The sequence below is a fragment of the Athene cunicularia genome, assembly GCF_003259725.1.
Source record: "Athene cunicularia isolate RWA chromosome 14 unlocalized genomic scaffold, athCun1 chr14_part2, whole genome shotgun sequence".
In the NCBI taxonomy this organism is placed as follows: Eukaryota; Metazoa; Chordata; class Aves; order Strigiformes; family Strigidae; genus Athene; species Athene cunicularia.
The window spans coordinates 57,808-78,756 of record NW_020799119.1 but is presented as its reverse complement, the minus strand read 5'-3'; the positions used below and the strand labels follow the sequence as shown (position 1 = coordinate 78,756).

Sequence of the window (20,949 nt, the reverse complement as noted above, 5' to 3'; positions counted from 1 at the left end):
AGCTTCTGGCCGCGCCCGCCGGTGCGGCCTCCCGGGAGCCCGGGCTTGGCTCCGGCACCCTCCTCCGGCGGGCTCCGGCCCTGCGGGGGTACCTTTCCGGGGAGGGAAACTGGCTGCCGGAGTGTCCGCGCTGCCCGGGCGCAGCAGCCGGCTCCGGCAAGGCGGGCACGGGGTGGTGCAAGCGGAGCTGCCGCGCACCAGCCGCTCCGCCGGCGGGACCCGCGTGTAGCCAGAGCGGGAGAAAGCAGCGAAGGGTTCGGTGAAGGTGGGGGCCGGCGGCAGGGCTGGTCCCCTGCGGCCTCTGCGCTGGCGGCAGCCTGAGCCGGGCTGGGGTGCAGCGCTGCTCGTACTTGGAACACCGCAGCAGTTCAACGCTGCTGCACTTCAGCCAGCCTTGGTGCCCGTCCCCGTGATCGGAGGGCTCAAGAAGTTGCCCAAAACCATATCAAGAAGCCTGGGAAAGAATTTAATCCCTTGTGCAAAAGCCTGGGACTCTGCCGGGGTAGCTTGTTGCTCTAATCCTCCGTTTGATCCGAGCTCGTTTATCCCGTATGGTTGGCAGGCTGCGTAGGAGTCCTGGGGAGACGCTTACGCAGCACTTGTGAGTGCGGGTCTGTATCTCAATCCAATAGAAATTCAAGAAATGCCTCACCTCTACAGAGCTTGTCACACAGCCTTCAGCACTCTTCCTGGAAAGGGTTCAAATTCATGTTTCTCTTCTCCTCAGCATGACAAGCCCAGTCTGCAGGCATAAATTAGAGCGTTTCTTGCAGAAAGAAAAATACTTAAATGTGTTAAATTGTCATCGCATTTCCACCCTTTTTTCCTTATTTTGGAAGGCAAAAACCTCATACCTAACTGCTAGGAGTCAGAGGGTCAGCCTGCTCTGGCAGGAAGGGAAGGCTCAGTGTGACTGGAGCCAGTGCCGGGGCAGAACTGGGCCCCGTTTGAGGGGCTGCCTGTGGAGGCTGGCAGCCGAAAGGATCTGCAGGGCTGGGTGTTGGCCGTGTGGGTGGATTGGCCTGTGAATGAGCTTTCCTCTGTGTACATGTGTAAGAGAGGAAAAGAAAAATTCTATTTTTTGGGGGAGAAAAGAGGTTTCACTTGGAGATAGCTGACAAGGACAACAGCAGCTGGAGGAAGGCTGTGGTTTCAGTGCTGCTGTAAACCTTGCTGGGCTGAGCAGGAGGGACCCAGCAGGCAGCACAGAATTTGTGACCTGAGTGGTAAATGGAGATCTGCGGAACAGGTGCTTGGCTTAAAAAATGTACTTTTAATGTCATTTTAATAAACTTTTGTGAAATAAGCCTCTTCTAAAGGGTTTTCGTGTGCGGAGATCTCCCCAGAGTCCCTATTGTGTTAAATGTCTGGCAGTGCAGAGGTGTTGCGGTGCTTCTGACGCCAGCAGGGGAGCCCCGTGGATGAGGGATTCTCTGACAGGAGAAATTGAAACAGCTTGCTAACTACTACTCTTGGGGTTGATGCAAGGGATCTGCAACAGTCACTGCGGGTGAGTGGCTTGGATCCAGCGAAGCTTCTAAGTTCTGGGATGATAAATGACACGTGTTTCTGGTGCTCAGTTGTTATTGCTGGCCTAACCTATAATCAGTTCCACACGGCTTTGCAGCTTTAATGCTGTTCTTCATCTTAGCCTTTTGCTCTTCCTAATGGTCTCGGGAAAAGTACTGGATCGTGTTTTGCTCTTCGCTAAACAGATGTGAGTTTCTCTACTTGAACCCCTGACTGTAGAGAAAACTGGGAAAGGGGACTTCTCTCCTGCAGATGACAGACGTATCACGTTCTGAGGTGGTGTTTGATTGTGTTCTGGAGGAGCTTCTAATTCACTTGCTGTGAATGCTCTGTGGCACATGCTGGCTCTGCACCAGAGGGTTAAGTGTCATTTAAGAAGAACCTGCTATTTTGAAGAGACCTGTATTAAGAGAGGCAAAATAGCAAGGGGGAGGAGAGGGGAAAGGGCAGGTGGAGCAGCAGATTGTGAGTGTTTCTCTGAGCTGGGTGTCTTTGTTTTCTTTCGTGTAATCTGGGTTACAAACCGTGTCCTTACAAAGGCTGCAGGGACACGAGCAGGAGCAGAACCTCCCCACCAGCCCGTGGCTGTGACTTTCTTTCGAGAAAGAGTTATGAGCTGCAGATGACCGAGCAAAATTATGAGCTTGTGTACAGCGTGCAGTCTGAGTGTATTTGGAAAGGAAAATCTCATGGGGGGGAAATCTTACGTGTTATTTTTTCTTGGCTGGCCCCAGACGTAAATGGGACTGCAGAAAAGGGAAGAGGTGACCCAGTAATCTCTTAATGTTGCAGCAGGTGACTGGCTGGTGAGTTTGCTGCAGTGCTGTGCTGCCCATGGGATCAAAACTGAACAGTCTGCTCGTGGAAGGCAGTCATGAAGGAAACATTGCCTCATGTTCAGAGCAAAACTTGGAAGCTGTTTTGTCATCACGAATTCCAGCTTGGGGCTTCAACAATTTCTGGCTGACAGGAAGGAAACCTGTAAGGTGCTTAAAACAAACAAACAAAAGAACCAAAACAGCCAAATGCTGTGTTTGGGTTCCTAAAATGGCCAATCAGAATGGGATTTTATCTTTCTGTGAAGGATATAAATGTGTTGAACATCAAATCTAAGTTACAAGCTATTGCTAGAATTTTTCCAGGAAGAACTGATGTCTGGTGAGATTACAAATGCTGTGGTTTGGTATTTTATGGGTGGAAAATGAGTTAAACCTTCCATCACACTGATTAATTAAATGGATACTGTTACCAGTTTTCATACCTCTGACTGTATGCTGTTCTCTGTGCTTGTCAGGCAGTTCTAGGTGGCTGGTAGTGATAGTTTGTCTCTTGGATTTAGCTGTGACTCGGCACTAACCTCCTGCTGCACAAGTTTCATTGCTTCGGTTCAGATCAGATCTATAAATCTGCGCTGTAGCTTCAGAAGAGGAAAGTCAGTCCCCCATGAAGGTGAGTAAAGCAGTGTTTGTCCCGAGTGCAGTGTTGTCACTGTGGGTCTGGAAAGAGTATTTGTTCCTCCTTGGCTTTGATCGGGGACTGCTCCTAGCTCACCCCGTTGCTGGGGGTAAGTAGCCCTTAAACCTTGGGGAGCCATAGACGTGTGCACACCAGCAAGTGAAGTTCCATGAGATGCAGATCCTGGCTGTACTGCAGCTCCCTGAGCTGTGTGGGTTCAGTTTGGGTCTGTCACATGGGATTTCTAATTATTTCCTTCTCTATGAAGTCTTTCTCCCATGTGTTCTCACAGTGAGGCCTCCCATCCCCAAGCAGAGAGCCGGTGCTACCTACAGGATCTCGTGCATGCAGGTTGTGTTAATAATGCAGCAGCACGGGATCCTGTCGCTGCATATTTCCTTGCAAGGTGCCTGGATGTGTTAAACTTTCCAGTGAATTATTTTGTGTCCTCTACCAGCAGGAGACAAAACGCTGGCTGCTAGAGGACGGTAAAATCATCTGAAATGCACACTATCATTTTCTGCTTGTCTTCAATTAAACTGATTACCAGACTTCTTTGTTGTTCGGAGCTCAGACCGCTGCACATGCTGCCAGCATGTACTTTAGCAACCGTGGGCGATGGGATTTCCCGCATTGTTTGAGTCTTTGCCATTGACCTTTGTGGTCGTTGTTCTGGCACTGCCTCTGCTCTGGCAGGGGTGCAAAGGGCATTATTCAAACCCTGAAAGAAAAGGGAAAGAATTGCTTTAAAGGCATTGAGGACTCTTTGTAATCAGTGGCTCCTAGGGTCATTGCTGCAAAAGAGGGGGAATTGCTGGGGCTGTCAGTATAATTACCACTTTTTTTATTGTTCTCATCCCAGTCGAGATGACAGTGGTGTGATTTGTAGTGAGTCATAAAAATACGCCTTCCATACAGCGTTAGGATTGTGTCCCTTTTGGACTAAGTGAGGAGAAGCTCGGTTCTGGTTCTTCTTGGGAAGTCTCAGAGGTGCTGGAAGCACTCGGCTGTGCCCGGCAGGTTTCTTGGCTCTGTACTGGGGGGCTGCAGAGGGCTCCACTGGAGAGGCCGGCGGGGTTGTGCTGGAGCCCTGCTGCAGCCCATGCCTGTTCGAGAAGATGCCCCTCCCTGGTGCTGGAGACAGGCCTGCCAGAGAGACAGGAGCCATCTGCTCATCACAAGGGAGGTCGAGTTACCCATTCCTGCCGCCGTCCCCCATTGCTGCAGCGGTGGTTGCTCCGCTCTGGTAAATCATTTGCTCAGCCTGTGCCTGGAGCCTTGTACCTTGAACCTGCTGGAGGTCTGGTGCTCAGCCAGCTCCACTAACACAGCAGTGCTCGGCTCACCAGCGCCAAGGCCAGATCAGGGGGAAGGCTGAATGCATGACTCTTTCTTTTCTTCCCCTTTCCATCTGAGCCTTCCTACCCTTGTCAGGAAACAGCCGGCCTCGTGAAGGTGTCTCTCATGTTGCTGGTAGACTGATGTGAAGGGCAGATGAGGTCTTTGGAGTAAGATCTTTGGAATAAGATACAACTTCTACATTATTCATTGCATTTGCATGGTATTGTGCAGCTTGAATTAAATTGTCTGGAGCAAGATCTTGTACTCGATGTGCTGTCGTAGAGTAAGTGCCAGAGTGCTTGGGTTAGAGTAAGTGCTTCGTAACTCCAGCCTTATAAGTCCAGCAGGCACTGAGGTTAGCTCGGGGGCTGACAGCAGCGAGCCAGGCTGACCCGCTCGCCCCACGTGCTCAGCCCCTGCCTTGCCCTAGGTCTGTCCTGCCTGTGGTTTGTACCCAGAAGAGAAGAGGCCTCTGCAGCTCTCCCCTGCAGTGGGACAGAGACAACCCGGGGAGATGAGACCCCCAGTCAAGCCGCAGCTGCCTGAAGGAGCCTGGCCTCCTGGGGGTGACTCTGATCTTGTCTTCTTTTGAACCTGTAAATGAACTTGGGGATGAAACGTGAAACATAACGAGCCCTGTTGTTGGAGTTGAAAGCCCAAGCTCTCTGCGTTGTGTGCTGGTGCTGAGTTTAAGCTATTTTCTGCTGGGGAAGTAAATTGCTCCAGTGGACAATCCAGGCACGTGACTACTGGGGCACAGTCATGGAAAATTGGCTCAGTTGTCATGTTTATTTGCTCTGATATAACTTTTTATGACACTGTCATGCAGCTTTTTCCAAGGCTACTGGAATGTGTTATTCTTCATTTCTTCCCTTCCACTACTTTTTTTAAGGAAGCACTATCAGAGAAACCGTACATCACACTGATTTTTATTGTTGTTGTGGGTAGTGAGTTACAGGCTTCTGTAACGGACTAGGACTTTTATTTTCCCCTTTTTATAACAAGTTAGCACAGAACCCCCCTGTTATTGTAGCTGTAGCTCAAGCTTATGATTTATAGCAGAAGAAAATAAAATAGAAGTTGTTAGCTCTTCTTCCATTCTGATGAAATCAATTTTCCCTGATTTTAGTCTCAACTCATGCCTTCTTTTTCCTCCAGGGAGCTTTGTATTGTTCCTATACAGAATACACTGGTGTTTGTTTTTCTCTCTCTCTCCCTCCTGGGGAAGCTCAAGTGCTCATTACAGTAGGGAACAGCCTTACGTTGGGATATAAAGGTCACGAGTATTTCCTTTCACCTCTCCAGCCAGGAGTCAGACTGATGTACACAGGAGGTGGCAAGAAGTCTTTGCAGCAAAAGGAGCTTTTGTCATGTTTTTCATGAGTGAGACCTACAGACTGGTCAGTCCATTCTGCACAGAGCCTGTAGCCTTCTTTGTCTGGGTCTAGGAGAGCTGATTTCCTCCTTCTCTGAAAAAATAGTGCTGTTTCCGCATCCCACTGTCTCTCCCTGTTGCTCCGTGTGGGAGACCTCCGGTACCAACGGTGCTTTGTGTTCAGCTCTGTGACAATACACTGATTTGCTCACCTCCCATTAAATGTTTTCAGCGTAACTATCAGGTAGTAACAGAATATTTTGATGTTTTTTTTGGACAGATTCCAAAATCTGTTTTAACTGCTCTTTCCGTTGTTGCAGGTGAAGAGGGAGAAGGGCGTCTGAATACGGATGAATGAGCTGCGATGGATAACAAAGACTCAGAAGCTGAGATCCACCCTCTGAAGACTGAGGACGCGAAAGCTCAGGAGAACCATGAAAACTCTGTGGAGAGAAGAATTATCATCAAGCAGTCATCGCGACTGTCTCGGCTGTCCCGCTGGCGCACTGCTGCCTTCTTCATCTCGTTATTTCTGTGTTTGATAATTGTGTTTGCTTTCTCGTTTATCATTCCTTGCCCAGAAAGGCCAGTTTCAGAAAGAACATGGTTCCGAAACTACGACAGTGCAGGTGAGCTTGTGTAGCAGAATAAATATTTACCAACAGTCCTTTTCCTTTATGTGCCGTGAATTTGAATTGTGAACCTCTACCTACGCATGGTCTGGAGCCAGGCCTGCAGGGATGCTGCCCTTGGGAGTCGGAGCTGTGAATACCTGACCTGGATAAGCAGTGGCCCGTCATAATTGGAGTGGCCTTCCAGGAGGTGTTTACAGGATCTAATGGAGAAATTAGATGCTGCTCTGAAGCTCTAACAAGGTAGCAGGCTGGCCTCATTTGGAAAACAAATAAATGGGGAAGGGTGTCTGGGAATAAATCTTTGTTGAAAGTTTGGTCTGTAAAATGTTCCCTTGAAGTTTAAGGTGAGGTTTGGGGACAGTTAGGCGTTCTCTCTTTATCAATATGACTTTCTAACTTCTCCATGGAAAACAGGAAGGGGAGAAGAGGAATTGCATCTTGTTTCTTTTTATAAACTGCACAAATTTATAGTTGCTTTAGTCGGCTCTTTAGCCTGGGTACTGCTCCCTGGTGGCTCAGCATTTGCTTCTGTGAAAGCTCTTCTTTAATTTACGTGCAGTGCGTGTGTGCTGGTTGTGCTGTAAACGCAGAGGTAGTGCTCACCAGCAAGGACTGAGCTTTGTGTGTTGATGCAGAAATCCCAAGTTCTGCTACTCTGAGCCGAAGAAGGCTGCTTTTAGCTGAGAATGAGAAAGGTGGAGTATCGGGCTGAGTTTTGTGGAGTTTGTTTGGGGTTTTTTTATATTTCAGGAATAGCAACCCCACACCAAGACCAGAGTTGTTCTTTGTTAAAAATAGTTCAAATTCTGGCTGCTTGGCCTTAAAAAAAAAAAGACAAATCCTCTGGGGGATAGCAAATTTTAAAAAATCCTTTGGCACTAACTTCCAGTCCTTGGTACTCATGTAGATGTTTTTAATACAAAAGACAATTTGTCCTGATGTTACACTGTCAGAGATGGAAGCAGTGAGTAGGTCTCTAGGAATTTGTGTTTTGCTCCAGCTCGCTCTGCTGTTGTTGAGGCAGTCCTCACTGGTGCCTGGCTTGTGATCTCTTTTACAGTGGCCTACCAGTTTCTCGCTATAGAAGATGTGAATGAAGACAAAGTGCAAGATGTCCTCTTTGCTTTCAAAGCTAGCAACAGCAGCAGCAGCTTCAACAGATCCTGTCTGGATGAAGGTAGCTGATTCAGAAACAGGAAGCCTTGTAGTAAGGGCTGTTCTTTCTCTTTTAGTTCGAATTAGTGAGGCTGCTGCGGGTCTGGGAGAGAAAACCAAGTTAGTTGGGTGGGGAGAGAGGGACTGGGTGAGTCCCAGCTCATGGGTGGTGCAAAGGTAAGTGCAGGTAGTGCTCCCTCTGACATCTCTTCTCCTCAGGTCTGCCTTCTCCATGTGCCTTTGTTGCTGCTGTGTCTGGCACGAACGGCAGAGCGCTCTGGGAGAGGCCTGCTGCCGAGGAGATTGAGTGGATGGAGTGTGACATCAAGCAGCTCGGGGAGGCGGAGGTCCCAGGCTGCCTGGTCATGGGGAAGCCGGTGTCTCTTACGACAGTCGCCCTGCGGACAGGTGAGTGGGGAGCAGAGTACTGCTGCCCTACAGCACACCGTGCTACTTGCTTCCCTCACCTGGTGACCTTCAGGGCCTGGGGACATCAGCGTGACATGACCTGCTGGTACATGAACAATGGGCACAGGGTATTTATTATCTGGAAAACCTTGCCAGAGCCATTCACTGGGCTGTTGAGAAGTGCCTGTTCTCTCAGCTTCTCTGTTCCAAAGCCTGGACTCTGTTGTGGTGGTGTGTGCCAGCCACTGTTACAAGACCAATGTTTCAACAGCTTTCGAAACAGGAGAAGCGGTCTCTAGCTGTGAATATTCCTTTATACTCTCAGGGGTTGGACACAAACCTGCACCTGTAGTGTTTTTCAGTCATCTGTGTGCGAGTGCTAGGAGTGCCTGCAGTGGCAAGAGGATTGGGAGTTTTATGATTTTAAAGTCATCAAGGAGAGCATTTAGGATAAGTAATCGCCGGTCTGTTTCAGTAGCCCAGGATGTTGCCTGGTTCCTCTAGAACGCCTTCATTTCTGACCCTATAGATTGAGAAATTCATCATCATCTTCCCGAACAGGAGCAGAGTCTATTGCACCTTGAACCTTCCTCAGTGATGAAGCCTGAAATACATTTCCATTTTGAGGGTCACTGTTTCAAAGGTTCTAAACAATGCTTGTTCTCCCTTGGAAACATGCCTGGGATGTTATCCTCTATCTGATATTGAACCCCTCACACCCTATTTTCCAAAAAACTGGGAGAGAGAAATATCAAGAGGTAAAGCTCTAAGGAATCTGAGAAAAATCTGGTGTAGCTTTTAATTTCCAGTGTAGATGGAAATGTAGACACACACAGAGCTGGAAAGCTTCTGTACCCACTGAGGTATCTTAGCCCCATTTCCCTCATCAGTAGGCTTTAGCACACGTTATTTATAGACTATTAATGAAGTAGTTGCTTCCGGGTCAAAGTGTAGAAAGGTGGCTGCTGAGCCAAAGGCATGTAACTAAAGATAGCCATAAAGAAAGCACGAGCAAGGAGAGAAGGAACCAGGCTAAGCCACAGGTCACAGCATAATACAGTAAAGAAAACATTTCATAGATAGATTCAAATGAAGATTTTATCATCTAAAATGAAGACATGAAAAATCCCTTCAGATCGAAAAGCTAATAAGCCAGAAGTTGACATATTTTATACTTTTTTGCTATTAAGTAGGTTAAAAGGGGTTTCTTGGCACGGTTAACTTTTACTGGGGGTTAGGAGGGCAGATCAGAATAAAATGTATTCAAATAGGTTAAATGTATTTAAAGTGGCAAAGTCTGACTTATATCGGCATTGTGCTAAAAACAGTAGCCAGAACAATCCTCAGCTGTTAATGATTCATCATCATGGAGGATTGGTGAGATTCCAGGGCTCTCAGGCCCTCTGGCCTCTGCCTGTAGGAAGACTGAAGGAGAGGTAGGCAGATTATCACTGGAAAGCGTCAGATGTGGTTTTGATCCTTCAATGCTGATAAAGTTAGTGCTCTTCTATCAATTCAGGTTTTGTTAAGCCTTGCTTTCTTCATTGCCAGAAGTGACCTGAGCAAACAAGAAGGGAAGTGTAGGATTGCATGCTTCTGTTTGTGTGGGATAGCTAACATTCCTGCATGTTTATCCTACAGCAAACTGGGACACAAGAGTTTAAGATTATCTGTTCCAGGTCAAAGCAAAAGTCTGTGTAGCTGCGTGTTCCGTCTCTGCCAGGGCCAGAAGCAGAGCCTTGAGGAAAAGGACAGGAGTAGTGCTGTGTTACACCTCCTCTCCTCACCTTGTCCTCCGGCAGCCTGCACTATGAGCCCTGTGAGTAGTTCTGATGTCTTAAGGGATGTGGCAGAAAGGGGACCACGGTGATCAGATGTATGAAATGGTGAGAAATCCCTAAACAAACCAACCTGGAGAATGTCTGACAGGAAGAAAAGTCTACGTCCTCTGCAACTGCTTGAAGTGAGAGCTGAACTCAGTCATCTACGTCCCGATTTTGTATTTCCTTCTGGGCCAAAAAACTCCCAACGCTTTCACCCAGGTTAGATTTGCTGTCTAAGCGCTTGTCTGATTTCCATCTCGGCTGCTGTGACCTCGGGCTCTGAGGAAGCACCGAAGTGTTCTAGGTGTCAGACAGGATAGTCCCATCTCCCGTTGATGGAGCAGGATGGGACTGGTTTCACAGTTCGTGCTCTTCGGGGGGGCTGTACTAGAGCATGAAAGCTTCTCAGGTCCTTTGTGTTGAATCCATCTTGCTGTTACCTGTTTCTATTAAGTCAGACTGCTCTTTTAAGAGAGTAAGATGCTTTTTCCAAAACTTATGTCCACTGTCTTAACCAGCAAAGAACAGAGCCTTGTGCACTGAAATGTGAATTTCGTCAGCCTGTTGTAGCTTTGGACTGTGCTGAAGCCAAGATACAGTTATTTAAAACTCAAATTCTCTCCTTCCTTTGCCTACTTGTTTTTTTCTGGGGTAAAATTCTTTGCCTTCCCATGATTTCCTCTGGGTTCTCTTATGCTTCACATCTGTTGCCATAGTAACATATCCAAGTATTTTTTTCAGTGTTTCAGTAAAAGCTTTGGAAGAATTATGCTGGAAGTACAGCCTGCCTTAAATTATTGCCGACAGGGGTCAGGTAGTAATTCCTTGGCCTTCACTACAACTGCTGTCCTGACAAAGAACAGATGATTGATTGCTTTGCATTCCTGAAATTATAATTGTTGTGTGTGATGCTGTTTAAAGGAGAGGATAAGTATTTCCCCTCTGAGCACCTAGTTAGTCACTTAAGTCTTCCTTAAAAAGAAAAACCCCCGACGGTCTCGCCCCCTCACCACATTTCACTGCGAATTCCACTGGGCAGTGACTGGGAAGCTGCCGGCAGCCCTGGGCAGTGTATGGAGTAAAGTCACCCAGCTGGCCTGGAGCCATTGAGGAGAAACTCCACACACACAGAAACACTTTTTTTTAAAAAAAAAAAACAACAAACCAAACCCAAAAAAAACCGCAAGCTCTGCTACCTCTATTTACAAACAAGTTTGAACGTGCTGTGCGAGTTCTTTGAACGAGGGAGAGGTGGGATGTGAACTGAGTTGTGGCTGGTCACGTCCGTCTGGAACATCTGCAGGAACATCTGCAGGAAGCAAGTTGCAGCAAAAAAGGTTTTGTTGGGAAAAGCTGCAGTGCTGTGATCAGAATTTAGCTGCTTTATGGTCTTAAAATGTCTCTGCGCATTTAAGTAAACAGCAGCAAGATTTTAGATCACAAAGAAGGATTTTCCATGCCATGAACATGATGCTTGTTAACCTAAGGCCCGGAAAACCAAGCTGTCCTTTGTGCCCTGCGGATTGATTTGCACCTGGGATGTTTGGGTGCACTAGAATGACTTTCCAATATAAATTGAAATTGTGAAATGCAGAAATGCAGAGAAGTACCCCACAATGAGCATAAATGTAACTGGTTTGTGGTGCTGATGGGCTGTAAATGGCTGGCTGCTGCAAAGGAGGAGCAGCTGTTAAAAAGCCTTTCAACCTAAAGTGCCTCTTAGTGTTTCCCAATAACTGTGTCTTCTAGGGGAAGTTCTGTGGAGACAGTCCAGTGACTTTGGAGCTAATTATACCGTGCTGACTCCTGTGGCCGTGATTCCAGATGTGGATAGTGACGGAGTTCAGGACCTGATAATCTTTATTGCTACAGGAGATAAGGTATGTCACTCTGAAGCCATGCTACACCCATGGCCGGACCACAGGGGATGGCAGGAATGCTATTTATTTCCATCTTGTAGTCTAAGAGGAAGTGTCCAGAGGCTTCTGATTATCTGTGGGTTTGGGGGAGGTTCTTTCTCACCCTGCAGAGATGTACTTCCAAATCAATGCGAGTGTTTGATGGTTTTAAAAAAAAAAAAAAGCTGGCCAGGAATCCATCCCTCTTTTCAGCCTGCACTCCTCGCTGCCTGTTCCTGGGCTGTGTGTGGAGTGAGCCTAGGGGAGACGAGCTTGCAGTTTTCTGGGACTCTACTCGGAGAAGTGGAAGTGAACAAACCCTGACAGGTTTGGCTCCTAGATCAAAGCAGGGCTGACAGCCAGCACTTTTGTACCACCACTGCCCTTTTCTGATAGCTGTGGTAGTGCTGCCCGTGCTCTGCTTTGCACGGCTCTCTTCCTTGTGTCGCCGCTGGTTAATTCTGACTTGGGTTCATGTAGTTGTGTTAGCACCATTCCGATATTGCTTTTCCTGTTTCTTAGAGGGGGAAAGTCATATAGCTAAAAGTGGTTTTATACTCAAACGTCTTTATCTGTGACTGAGCGGTACAGCATCATCTGCATGCGCAATCTGTCCTGCTTAAAGCATACAAAAGTTACAGTTCCCTGCAAGTCTGATGGGTGGAGTGGGAGCCCTGTGTCCTCATCGTACCAGAGTTCTCCATAAGCAAATAGGGTTTTGCTGTCCGAGGCATTGTTGTTGCCAGAGTCATCAGAAATTCTATCCTCTCCGACTCCTACGTTTCTCATCTGTTTTCTTTCCTTGCTGCTTTTGCTATCCCAGATATCTCAAGACTTTTTTTTTTTTTAATGTTATGCAGCCAAGAAATGTTTGAATGTGGTCTCTGTTCTGCAAGACTGCCTTTGATTTGTTTTCCATGTAACTTTTCTAGCTATCTAGGTATGAAACCCCTCCTTCCCTCAGGACTTGGCAAGCACTCTGTCAACTTAAGTAAAAGTACGTTCTTTTATAAGAAATCACGTAAAATTTAGAGAGCCTGAGTTGAGCTCTGCAGCTTGGCAAAGGGCCGTCTCGTCAGAAGGGAGATGCAGAACCTAAGCAAATCAGCTTTGTGGCTAACAAGGGCAGAAGCTGAACGTTATGTTACACTGCTGCTTCCCGAAATGGCAGAGCTCTGAGCAGCCTGTGGGGAAGGGTCTGTGTGCAGGGGGTTTAGATGGCAGTTTTTTCTGAGAGTCTTACTGACCTTTAGCTGCTGCACGCCTCAGCACAAATACATCTGGGAAAAGAAGACCTTTGTCGGGACACGTTGCTTGTAGCAGCGTGTAGAGATGTTGGGCAGTGCGGTGAGTGAGGTGGTGTGTATTCTCGCTCGCTGCGTGAGTACCTTTGGCTGTTACTGTCTCCAGGCAGCTGCTGAACCAGTGCTTCCCAGTAAAGGTGAAGCTGATCTACAAGAGCTGGTATGTGTCTCCTCCCAGTGCGGGAGGCTGGGAACAGCTGGTGGATATAGTGCTCTCCCTCTCCAGCTCTGTTCTTCCTTCTCCCCAGCAAACTATCCCTTATTCACCTGCCAGACTCTCCAGTTTCACTTTGAGAGCAGCAGATTTCCTTCTCTTTCCAGTCCCTCCCTCTCAAAGAAGACAGAAGGGTTTCTGCCTGACTCGGCATCTCTGATGGATGCTGTTTCTCTTGGTCTGATGTTTCTCTTCTCCCTAGACAGTGTTGCTCTCCCCAGATCATGACTGTTGCCCAGACTTCTGAATCTGATCCTTATTTTAGCCTTTATTCTCCCGAGTGACATGTTTTTAGTGGATTCCGTTACACTGCACAAAGAATATAAAGAAACCTATCAGCTCTTTTATCTCCTTGGACTCATGTCAGCTTTAGGAGGAGTGGATTAGGGCACTTAAAATATTTAGCAGATCTACCCTGTGAAGCCAATTTTCCCCTGTGTCCATATGCTGCTTTGTTTCTGCCTTTAGGTCTCTCCATCATTTTCACTGCTCAGTAGGCTTGAATTGATCTTTGCTGTCCTTAGCAGAGCTGGAGTTTGCTGTTCAGCAGTCCCAGCCTGCAGGGGAGGTGGTTGGCAGAGGCAGTAAAATCTTGGGGCGAGTGGCTGTGCTGGACGTGGTTTTCCAACTTGCAAAAGTGTTCCCAGCAGAGGGATCATCTAACTCCTGTGCACACCTCCAAAACCAGGGAGAGACTTTTCATCCGAGCTTGTGCTGTTCCCGTTCACCTGCTGTTCAGTACCAGCTGCTCAGAAGCTTTGGAAGTCACTCCAGTTGGAGCAGTAACAGTGTGATGCAGCTTTAACCTTTTTTTTTTTAATCCCTTCCCTGCGTAGATTAAGACCTTCATCCATTCAGGAAAAGATGGCAGACAGATCGGCTCCGCCGGAAGCCTGAACGTGGATGGGAAAGCTCGCTATGTCAGGCTGAACCTGGACTCCTCCTCTTACTTCCTTTTCTATACAGGTACAGTTCTGTTTGTGAATTCAGTCTGAAAGAGTGATTCTAACTGAGATCAGGATTACTAGACAGCCGTCTGACAGATCGTTTTGCATCCTTAAAAGCTGTGTTGTGCTTTCACCTAGCAAAAGAGCTATTCAAGGCCTAGAGAAAGGGGGGGCCTTCTGCTTAAACTCTGTTATATACTGTATTAATTCTATCTGAAAAATGTTGATAATGTAAGGTTTAAGTAGTCATTTATAGCAAATGATTACTGTGGAATATTTGGATTATGAACAGATAAGCAGTTAAAAGCATTCAAAAGCAGGCTTGAGTCTCAAAATACCACTACAACTCTATGATGCAAGCCCTAAAAATACAGTTGATCTGCCAGATCTGGAAAATCAGAGTTCAGAGCAAGGGCAGGATAACTTATCTCCCTCGTTATTGCTTTCTTTGTGCAGAAAACTCTCTCTATGCATATTCCCTGAAAGATCTCTACAGTGCAGCAACTGGGATGGAAATTAAGCTTCCCAGCCTTGGGCAAGATTCTCAGTGGGAGAAGAACATTGACCACACCACGCACCGATTATCCCTTCTCAGGTGTGAGATTATGTCTTGGTTGCTGGTGGAGTAGCGGGTACTGGTGTTCCTAACAGAGTGGCCTGTTTGGCTTTGTTCTTTCCTGGCTTATGTGGCTTTTGGATTAGGAGCATATCCAAAGCTCAGGGCTGGTGCCGATGGCCTGGTCAGGGTTTCAGAGGAAAGGAGGGAAAGCAGACTGGGGTTTCCTATTTGTATTTACTGTGCAGGGAAAAAAAAAAAACAAAACAAAACCCCACAATAAAACCATCCACAGTCTGGAAACCGTAATCATTTCTCTGTCCTTGTTCAGCTCTGGAGACATTCGTTACCTGGCAAAAATTCCTGGGCGATCACGAGAGAACATCTTGGTTGTGAAGTCAGAGATGGCTACGCTGATCAATGCACAAAACCTTCAGACTTTGTGGACCCTCAACACCTCTCGTGTTGTGAGGTAGTGTTACTGATGTGGCTTTGGTGTGGCACTTCCAAGTTCCCAGCAACAGCGTTGAACTGGCTGATGCTTTTTTTTTTTTTTTTTTTTCATTTGAAACACAGGAGCTTGCTCTGAGGTCATATCTGGATCATTTATTGTGTTACGTGTCCTCTGTTAGCAAACAGCAGGTGCTGCTTCAAAACAGAGGAGCCCAAAGCTTTGATTCTTCATACTGTGCCTGCTGCGATCTGGCTGGTTTGGGTCTGGGCTCAGAGTTGGGAGCGGTACCGGGCTGACCTAATGTTGTAGCAGTCTCCCAGGGGAGCTGTGGGAGGGTAGAGCCTGCTCTGAAAGAACGAGGTGTGCCCTGGCCATCGGGATGTGTCATGAACTGTCCCGGCTCTTTCTCTCCCTTAGTGAACCACTGCTTGGTTACTACAAACCTGACGTTCTTGGTATTGTCCTTGAGACTGAAATTGGACCCAACATGAAGAAGGTTTGAAATCTCTTCCTTTTAACTTCCCTTTTCTCTGCATGTCACAGCTCAAGCAGACATTGAGTCGGGGACAGCTGGTGGGATGTGTTCTCTCTGGCTGATTTTAGGAAGCTTTAAGCTGGGAAAGGTTCTCTTTCAACAGGTTATTGAAGCCAGCTTAGGCACTTTAATTCTCTTCTCAGCAATAGGCTTCAATGACAGAGCTTTGAACCCCTTGAAGTAGCTGCAAAACTTGTGACTTTATTCTAACGTGTCGCGCCCCAGGTCTCACAGCTCTGTGATGCTCAGCTTTAAGTATTTGCTCATCTTCCCATATGTCAGATTCTTGTTCCTGTAGACAGTGTAGGGTAGAGACAGCTGACTTGACTTCTCTCTGATGGCTTGTTGGAGCTCTTTGGTACGAGTTCTTTCTATTTCTTCCCTGCTAGGTTATGATTGTTGAGAGTGGATCTGGAGCAGTCCAGTGGGACCTGAAACTGAACTCGAGAGCAGAGAGCCCTGGGCCTGCCACACTTTCTACTGCTGATCACCGGTCTGCCTTCCTCCTCTGGGGTGACTACCAGGTGCCAGGAAACGAAACGGTCAGTAATGTTGCTGAATGTTCTCGACTTCGGGCCCAACCTGGGTGGAGCTACCCCCTCTCCCAGTGTTCACATTCACCTCTGTCTGTGCCGCTGCAGCCTCCTGCCCTGGGTGTGGGGTCTCAGACCAGTCCGACCTGCTAGAAGCAGGCAGAGCTCTGCATGAGGTCTGGTCTCCACTGGGTCCTCATGTCCCCACAGCACCCCTGCTAGGGGCTGGTGGTGGCACCAGCAGCTTTTGTCCTCAGCCTGCCTACGTAGAGAAAAGGGACTTAGTGGCTCTGTGGGCAAAGTGGGTGGCTTGCCCAGAGCCCTGCCTTGGCGTGGCACTGTAGGTGAGGCGAGGGGCTGCTGGCTGGTACCTCTGAAGTTGCTGCTGTTTGGCCTCTCCCGGCAGTGCTGCACGCAGTGATCTCCCGTGGCCATGTGAATGTCCTCTCTGTGTGCCAAGGCAGGCTCTGGCAGCCTCGATGCACAGCTCAGCTGGGTCACAGCCCTCTGGGGCAGTGCCTGGCAGCGTTAGTGACAGGTTGTGTCTTGGAGGATGCCTGAGCACCAGCTGAGCTTCCTGTGCTTTCCTCGCTAACTCTACCAGCCCTAAGGCAAAAATCTGTCGCCTGCCTGCAGCAGACAGGCCTGCTATTCGCAGGAAGCTTGGGGTGGGGAGGAGAGCACCGAGCAGTAAGCAAAATCCCAACACTAGTACTAGTGGCATCAGACAGGGTGAGTTGGGCACACACAGACGAGTATCTGACAGGATGTGTTCTGTCAAGCATGAGGACTAGCCGAGCCCGGTGCTGGCGTTGTCACTGGGATAACGTGTGGGTCCGTGTCCTCATAGTGTCCTGTTGGTTGCAGAGATCCAGAGCTCCTCTCCAGAAGCTGTATCTTTTCCATCCTTCCTACACTAATGTCCTGTTGGAGCTCCGCAACAGCACAGACCAAATAATTGCCTTCAATGGTAAGTCCTCTCCTTCCAGCCCTCCAGTGAGGAGGTGCGGGAGGACACTGGCCTTCTGGTACGTCCTGGGTGCCGTGAGCCTGTGGTGTTGGGTCTGGTGGCCAGTCTGAACGCAGAGACCTTAGGCTGGGCTCTTCCCTCTGCTCTGTGTTACAGCCACGCTGTTTGAGCGGAGCCGTCACGCCTGCTACGTGCTGCTGAGGGGGCCTCGGCCCAGCGAGGAGGCAGGGCCGGTGTCCCTGATGAAGCGTAAGCTGAAGGAGGATGTCTCAGAGAGCAGGGTGGTCTGGCTGAGCCGGGGGGCTGCGGACAGCGAGCAGTACATCCGCGATCGCCTCTACAGGATGCGCTTCCAGAGCCGGGCGTGAGCTTGCCGAGGGAGAGGGAGAGGCTGCCCTGGGCCAGGCGCCTCCGAGCGGCCTCTCTGCAGCCGTGCCCTTAGCAAGCCCAGATCACGGATCCAAGTGGGAAGCTGCCTCTCTCGATCCGCAAAGCAAAGCGTGGCTGGCAGGGAAGCACCTCCCGTGTCTGGGGATGCCCAGGCTGCAGGGGCAGCAGCCAGTGCATCTGTCCTCGGAGCTGATGGGACTTCAGTGCTCGGCCAGCACTGAAGTGTCGTCAGCTCGGGGGAAGAGGGCTTTCCCCTGGATCCTTCCGAGTCCACAGAACTGTGCTGACTCAGCCTGTGTCTGGAGGAAAACACATGCTTGCTGGGGATGCCGGAGTCGATTATTTCTTGGGTGCTTGCGTGAGACGTGGAGCTTTGATGTGTGGTGTTAGGTTTCCTTTCTGAGTCAGCTCTCCTGGCTGTGGGAGAGGTGCCTGACTGCAGGTTGATTTGCAGTCACCCTCTCCTGGATTTGGGCCCCTGCTTTGGTAGTCGTGGGGGGTGTGTGGTGCTAGACCCCAGCCATGGCTGATGTCTAGCTAGGTGTCGCCTGGGCCAGCAAAAACACAGGTTAAAGTGTCATTCTACTTAGAAAATGGCCTTTTCTCCTAAGAACAGCCCCACGTGCCCCACTCTGCAGTCACAAGCCTACCTGTGTCTGTCTCCCCTGCTTCTTCCTTCCCAGCCAGGCTGTGCAGCGTTGGTGGCACAGAAAGGGAGCTGGTCTCCCACATGCATCAGGGTTCCTCCCTGTCCCCAATCTGGTTATAAGGGATACGAAAACTACCCTGAGCCCAGGCTGGCTGGTCCCTGCCAGTACAGACACCACCTCTCCTGCTGGTTTTGAGGTGCCAGAGGATCTAGGACATTCTTTCAGAGTAGAATTGCACTTTAACCTTTCCTGGAAGCTGGGCTTGCTGCTCGGGGGAGCCCTGTGGCAGTGCCAGCTGCCCTGCAGATACTCGTTCAGCCTTGCAGCTGCTGAGAAGCCTTCTCCAAGCACCGTCCCCTCTGCCAGGAGGTGGGCAGGCTGTAGGACAGGCGTGAGCCACGCAGGGAAACAACACAAGCTCTCTTTGCAGCACAGCTCCAGCGAGAGCCCCGTGCTGCCTCCCTGCCATCCCTTGGGATCGCAGCGATGTTGGGTGAGGATCTGCAGGGGCTGTTCTCTCTGCCCAGCCTGGTAGCGCGAGGGATCGGGGCAGGTTGCTGCAGGAAGACGACGTCTCCCCTGGAGACTTCTGTGGCGTGGTGTGTTTGTTCTGCCCTGCTTCTTGGTGGGCACCGGTGCAGACTGTAGAAACGAGGTGCAGAGCCTGGGAAACGGGTTGAATATTGTGCTTAGTCCTGAAAGCTGCAGTCCCCACGCCGGCCACTCAGACACGAGCCCTGTGCGTACGCTGCCGGGCGTCCATCTGACTGGTGAGAGGAAGATGGGCAGAAAACACCCTAAAAATAACCTCCATCAAGTTTTGTGGTGCTGGAGAGGGTTTGGCCGATGCCTCCCTCCTTTGCCTAGTCTCAGATCAGGGGGTGTGTAAAAATAACGTAGGATGAGAACCTTACACCAGGTTGTGTAGGGTCAGGCATCGGTTCTTGTGGCAACTGCTGAGCTTTAACCTGCTGCAGGGCAGCTGCTGGCTCAAGCAGCTGGAGTCAGGCAGGCTTGTGCGCACAGCTTCAGCTCGCCCACTCTCACAGCAAAATGAGGCGCAGCATCAGCAGTCTGCCTGCACGCTTGCCCCCCGCTTCCAGCTGGCCGTGAGTTGCCCCGTGACCTGTAGCTGGGGCAGTCGGGGGAGCCGTGTAGGGTGAGTGCTGCTGGCCTCTGCAGAGCTGAGCTGCAGAGGGGGGCATCCAGGCAGCGCAGGAAGCTGGGAATTCTCCCAGGAGAGCACTCCAGCACCCCCAAAGCACCCTGCACTCAAAATGGTGGGGTTACCCCTCTGTTCCTCTCTCTCCGGGCTGTTTCCTGAGGGACTGGGGGGGTGCAGGGAGGCTCCCCTGCTGTGTCCCCCTAGCTTAAGTCACCTCAGCGTGGTGAAGACCTGAAGCCCCACGAGCCCCCGTGCTAGTCTCACTGAGTGTTGGATGTGGATTGTATCCCACTGAAATTTCCCTGGCAGGGAGCGAGGTGCCCGGGCTGTATCTCGCTGCTGTCACGCTGTCTCAGCACTCCTCCTCCTCCGATCCCTACCCAGGCCTGACCTTTCCCACAGGCACACTGAATGTTCTTTCAGGAGAGCTGGATTTTTGGCTTTGGGGGGCTTTTCTGGCTTTAAGTTGTCCATTAACGTTTCCAGATACTTTGGAAACACAGATTTTTCCCTGTGGCAGCTCAACTAAATGCATCAGTGCCAAACCAGCACCTTCTTAACAAACCAAGTAATTTTTCCAGCTTATTTCTCTGTGTAATTGGTTTTTTTTGCAGTATTTAATGAATGACTTTGTGCCTTGATTCAATAACTCAGATGGGTGATGATGGCATATATCACTGTGTTATGTATTAGTGTGTTTTTTAACACTAAGACTGTTTGGTTTGGTTCTTTAACTTATTGCAAATTGTGCCCTCTAGGACTTGGTCTAACCGGAATGGTTTCAATAAATCCTCTTTTGCATTGTTTGTAAATGGTGCCCTGCTTTTGTTGTTGCAGCTGAAGGTTATGCAAGACTTCTTTGTCAGCCCTTTGTGTGACTTGCTGAAGGCGGAGACCCCCCCCTTTTTGGAGGGATCAGGTGTCCTGGTGATGCTCCGACGGGCGCTGGCGCTGCCCTGGCCAGCTGCAGGCAGGTGCTGGGCCGTGCGGAGGGAGCCTCAGTTAGGTAACCAAGCCCCCGGCCCGGGGCTCTGTGACCTGGTTTTACACCCCGGATTCCTGCTGCAGTCCATCAGCATGAAAATCCCATGCCGGGGCTTGGATTTGGATCAAACCGGAGGGAGCCGCGTGGCAGGCGCTGCCTCCTGGAGCGTGGAACCATCTGTCGCTGCCCGGTGGCTGCTGGCGCCCAGGGCCCAGGCTCCGTCCTGGGACTGAGGCTCCTGCAGCTTCCCCTGCCCCAGGGCCCCTCTGTCTGCCCCCGCGCTGAGCTGAGAAATCCCCCCAGCTCCACGGGGGGGTCCCGAGCTCTGCGGTGGGGGAAGATGCTGCAGTCCCCAGCGCCTGAGGCAGCCACGCTGTTCCTCTTGGCTTGCCAGGTGCTCTGTGGGTCCCTGGTTGTGTGTGGGGCGGGCTGGGGTCCGAGGCTGAGCGCTGGCAGGCACCAGCCCCCCTCTCCTTTATGTAACCACCAGCGTTAATCCCCCACAGCTGGGGTTTGGCTCACGGGAAGAGAATAATCCTGCCGTGAGATCCTCAGCCTCTGCTCAGATTAACGGGCCGTGGGCAGGGAGAGCAGCTCAGCTGCCAGCCCCGCGCCCTGCGTGCCAC

At 49.8% G+C, this 20,949-nt stretch overlaps 1 protein-coding gene across 1 annotated transcript; it reads left to right on the top strand.

Annotated features, from left to right (window-relative positions):
• The first annotated feature begins 93 nt into the window (after positions 1–93).
• On the top strand, positions 94–20,150 carry FAM234A (family with sequence similarity 234 member A). Its single transcript, XM_026859399.1, has 12 exons — positions 94–2,979; positions 6,022–6,330; positions 7,397–7,513; positions 7,711–7,899; positions 11,472–11,602; positions 13,975–14,104; positions 14,542–14,680; positions 14,973–15,113; positions 15,513–15,591; positions 16,020–16,172; positions 17,031–17,133; positions 17,290–20,150. The coding sequence occupies exons 2-12, from the start codon at positions 6,066–6,068 to the stop codon at positions 17,499–17,501; spliced, it is 1,659 nt and encodes a 552-aa protein (XP_026715200.1). The 5' UTR covers positions 94–2,979; positions 6,022–6,065; the 3' UTR covers positions 17,502–20,150.
• The last annotated feature ends 799 nt before the right edge of the window (positions 20,151–20,949 follow it).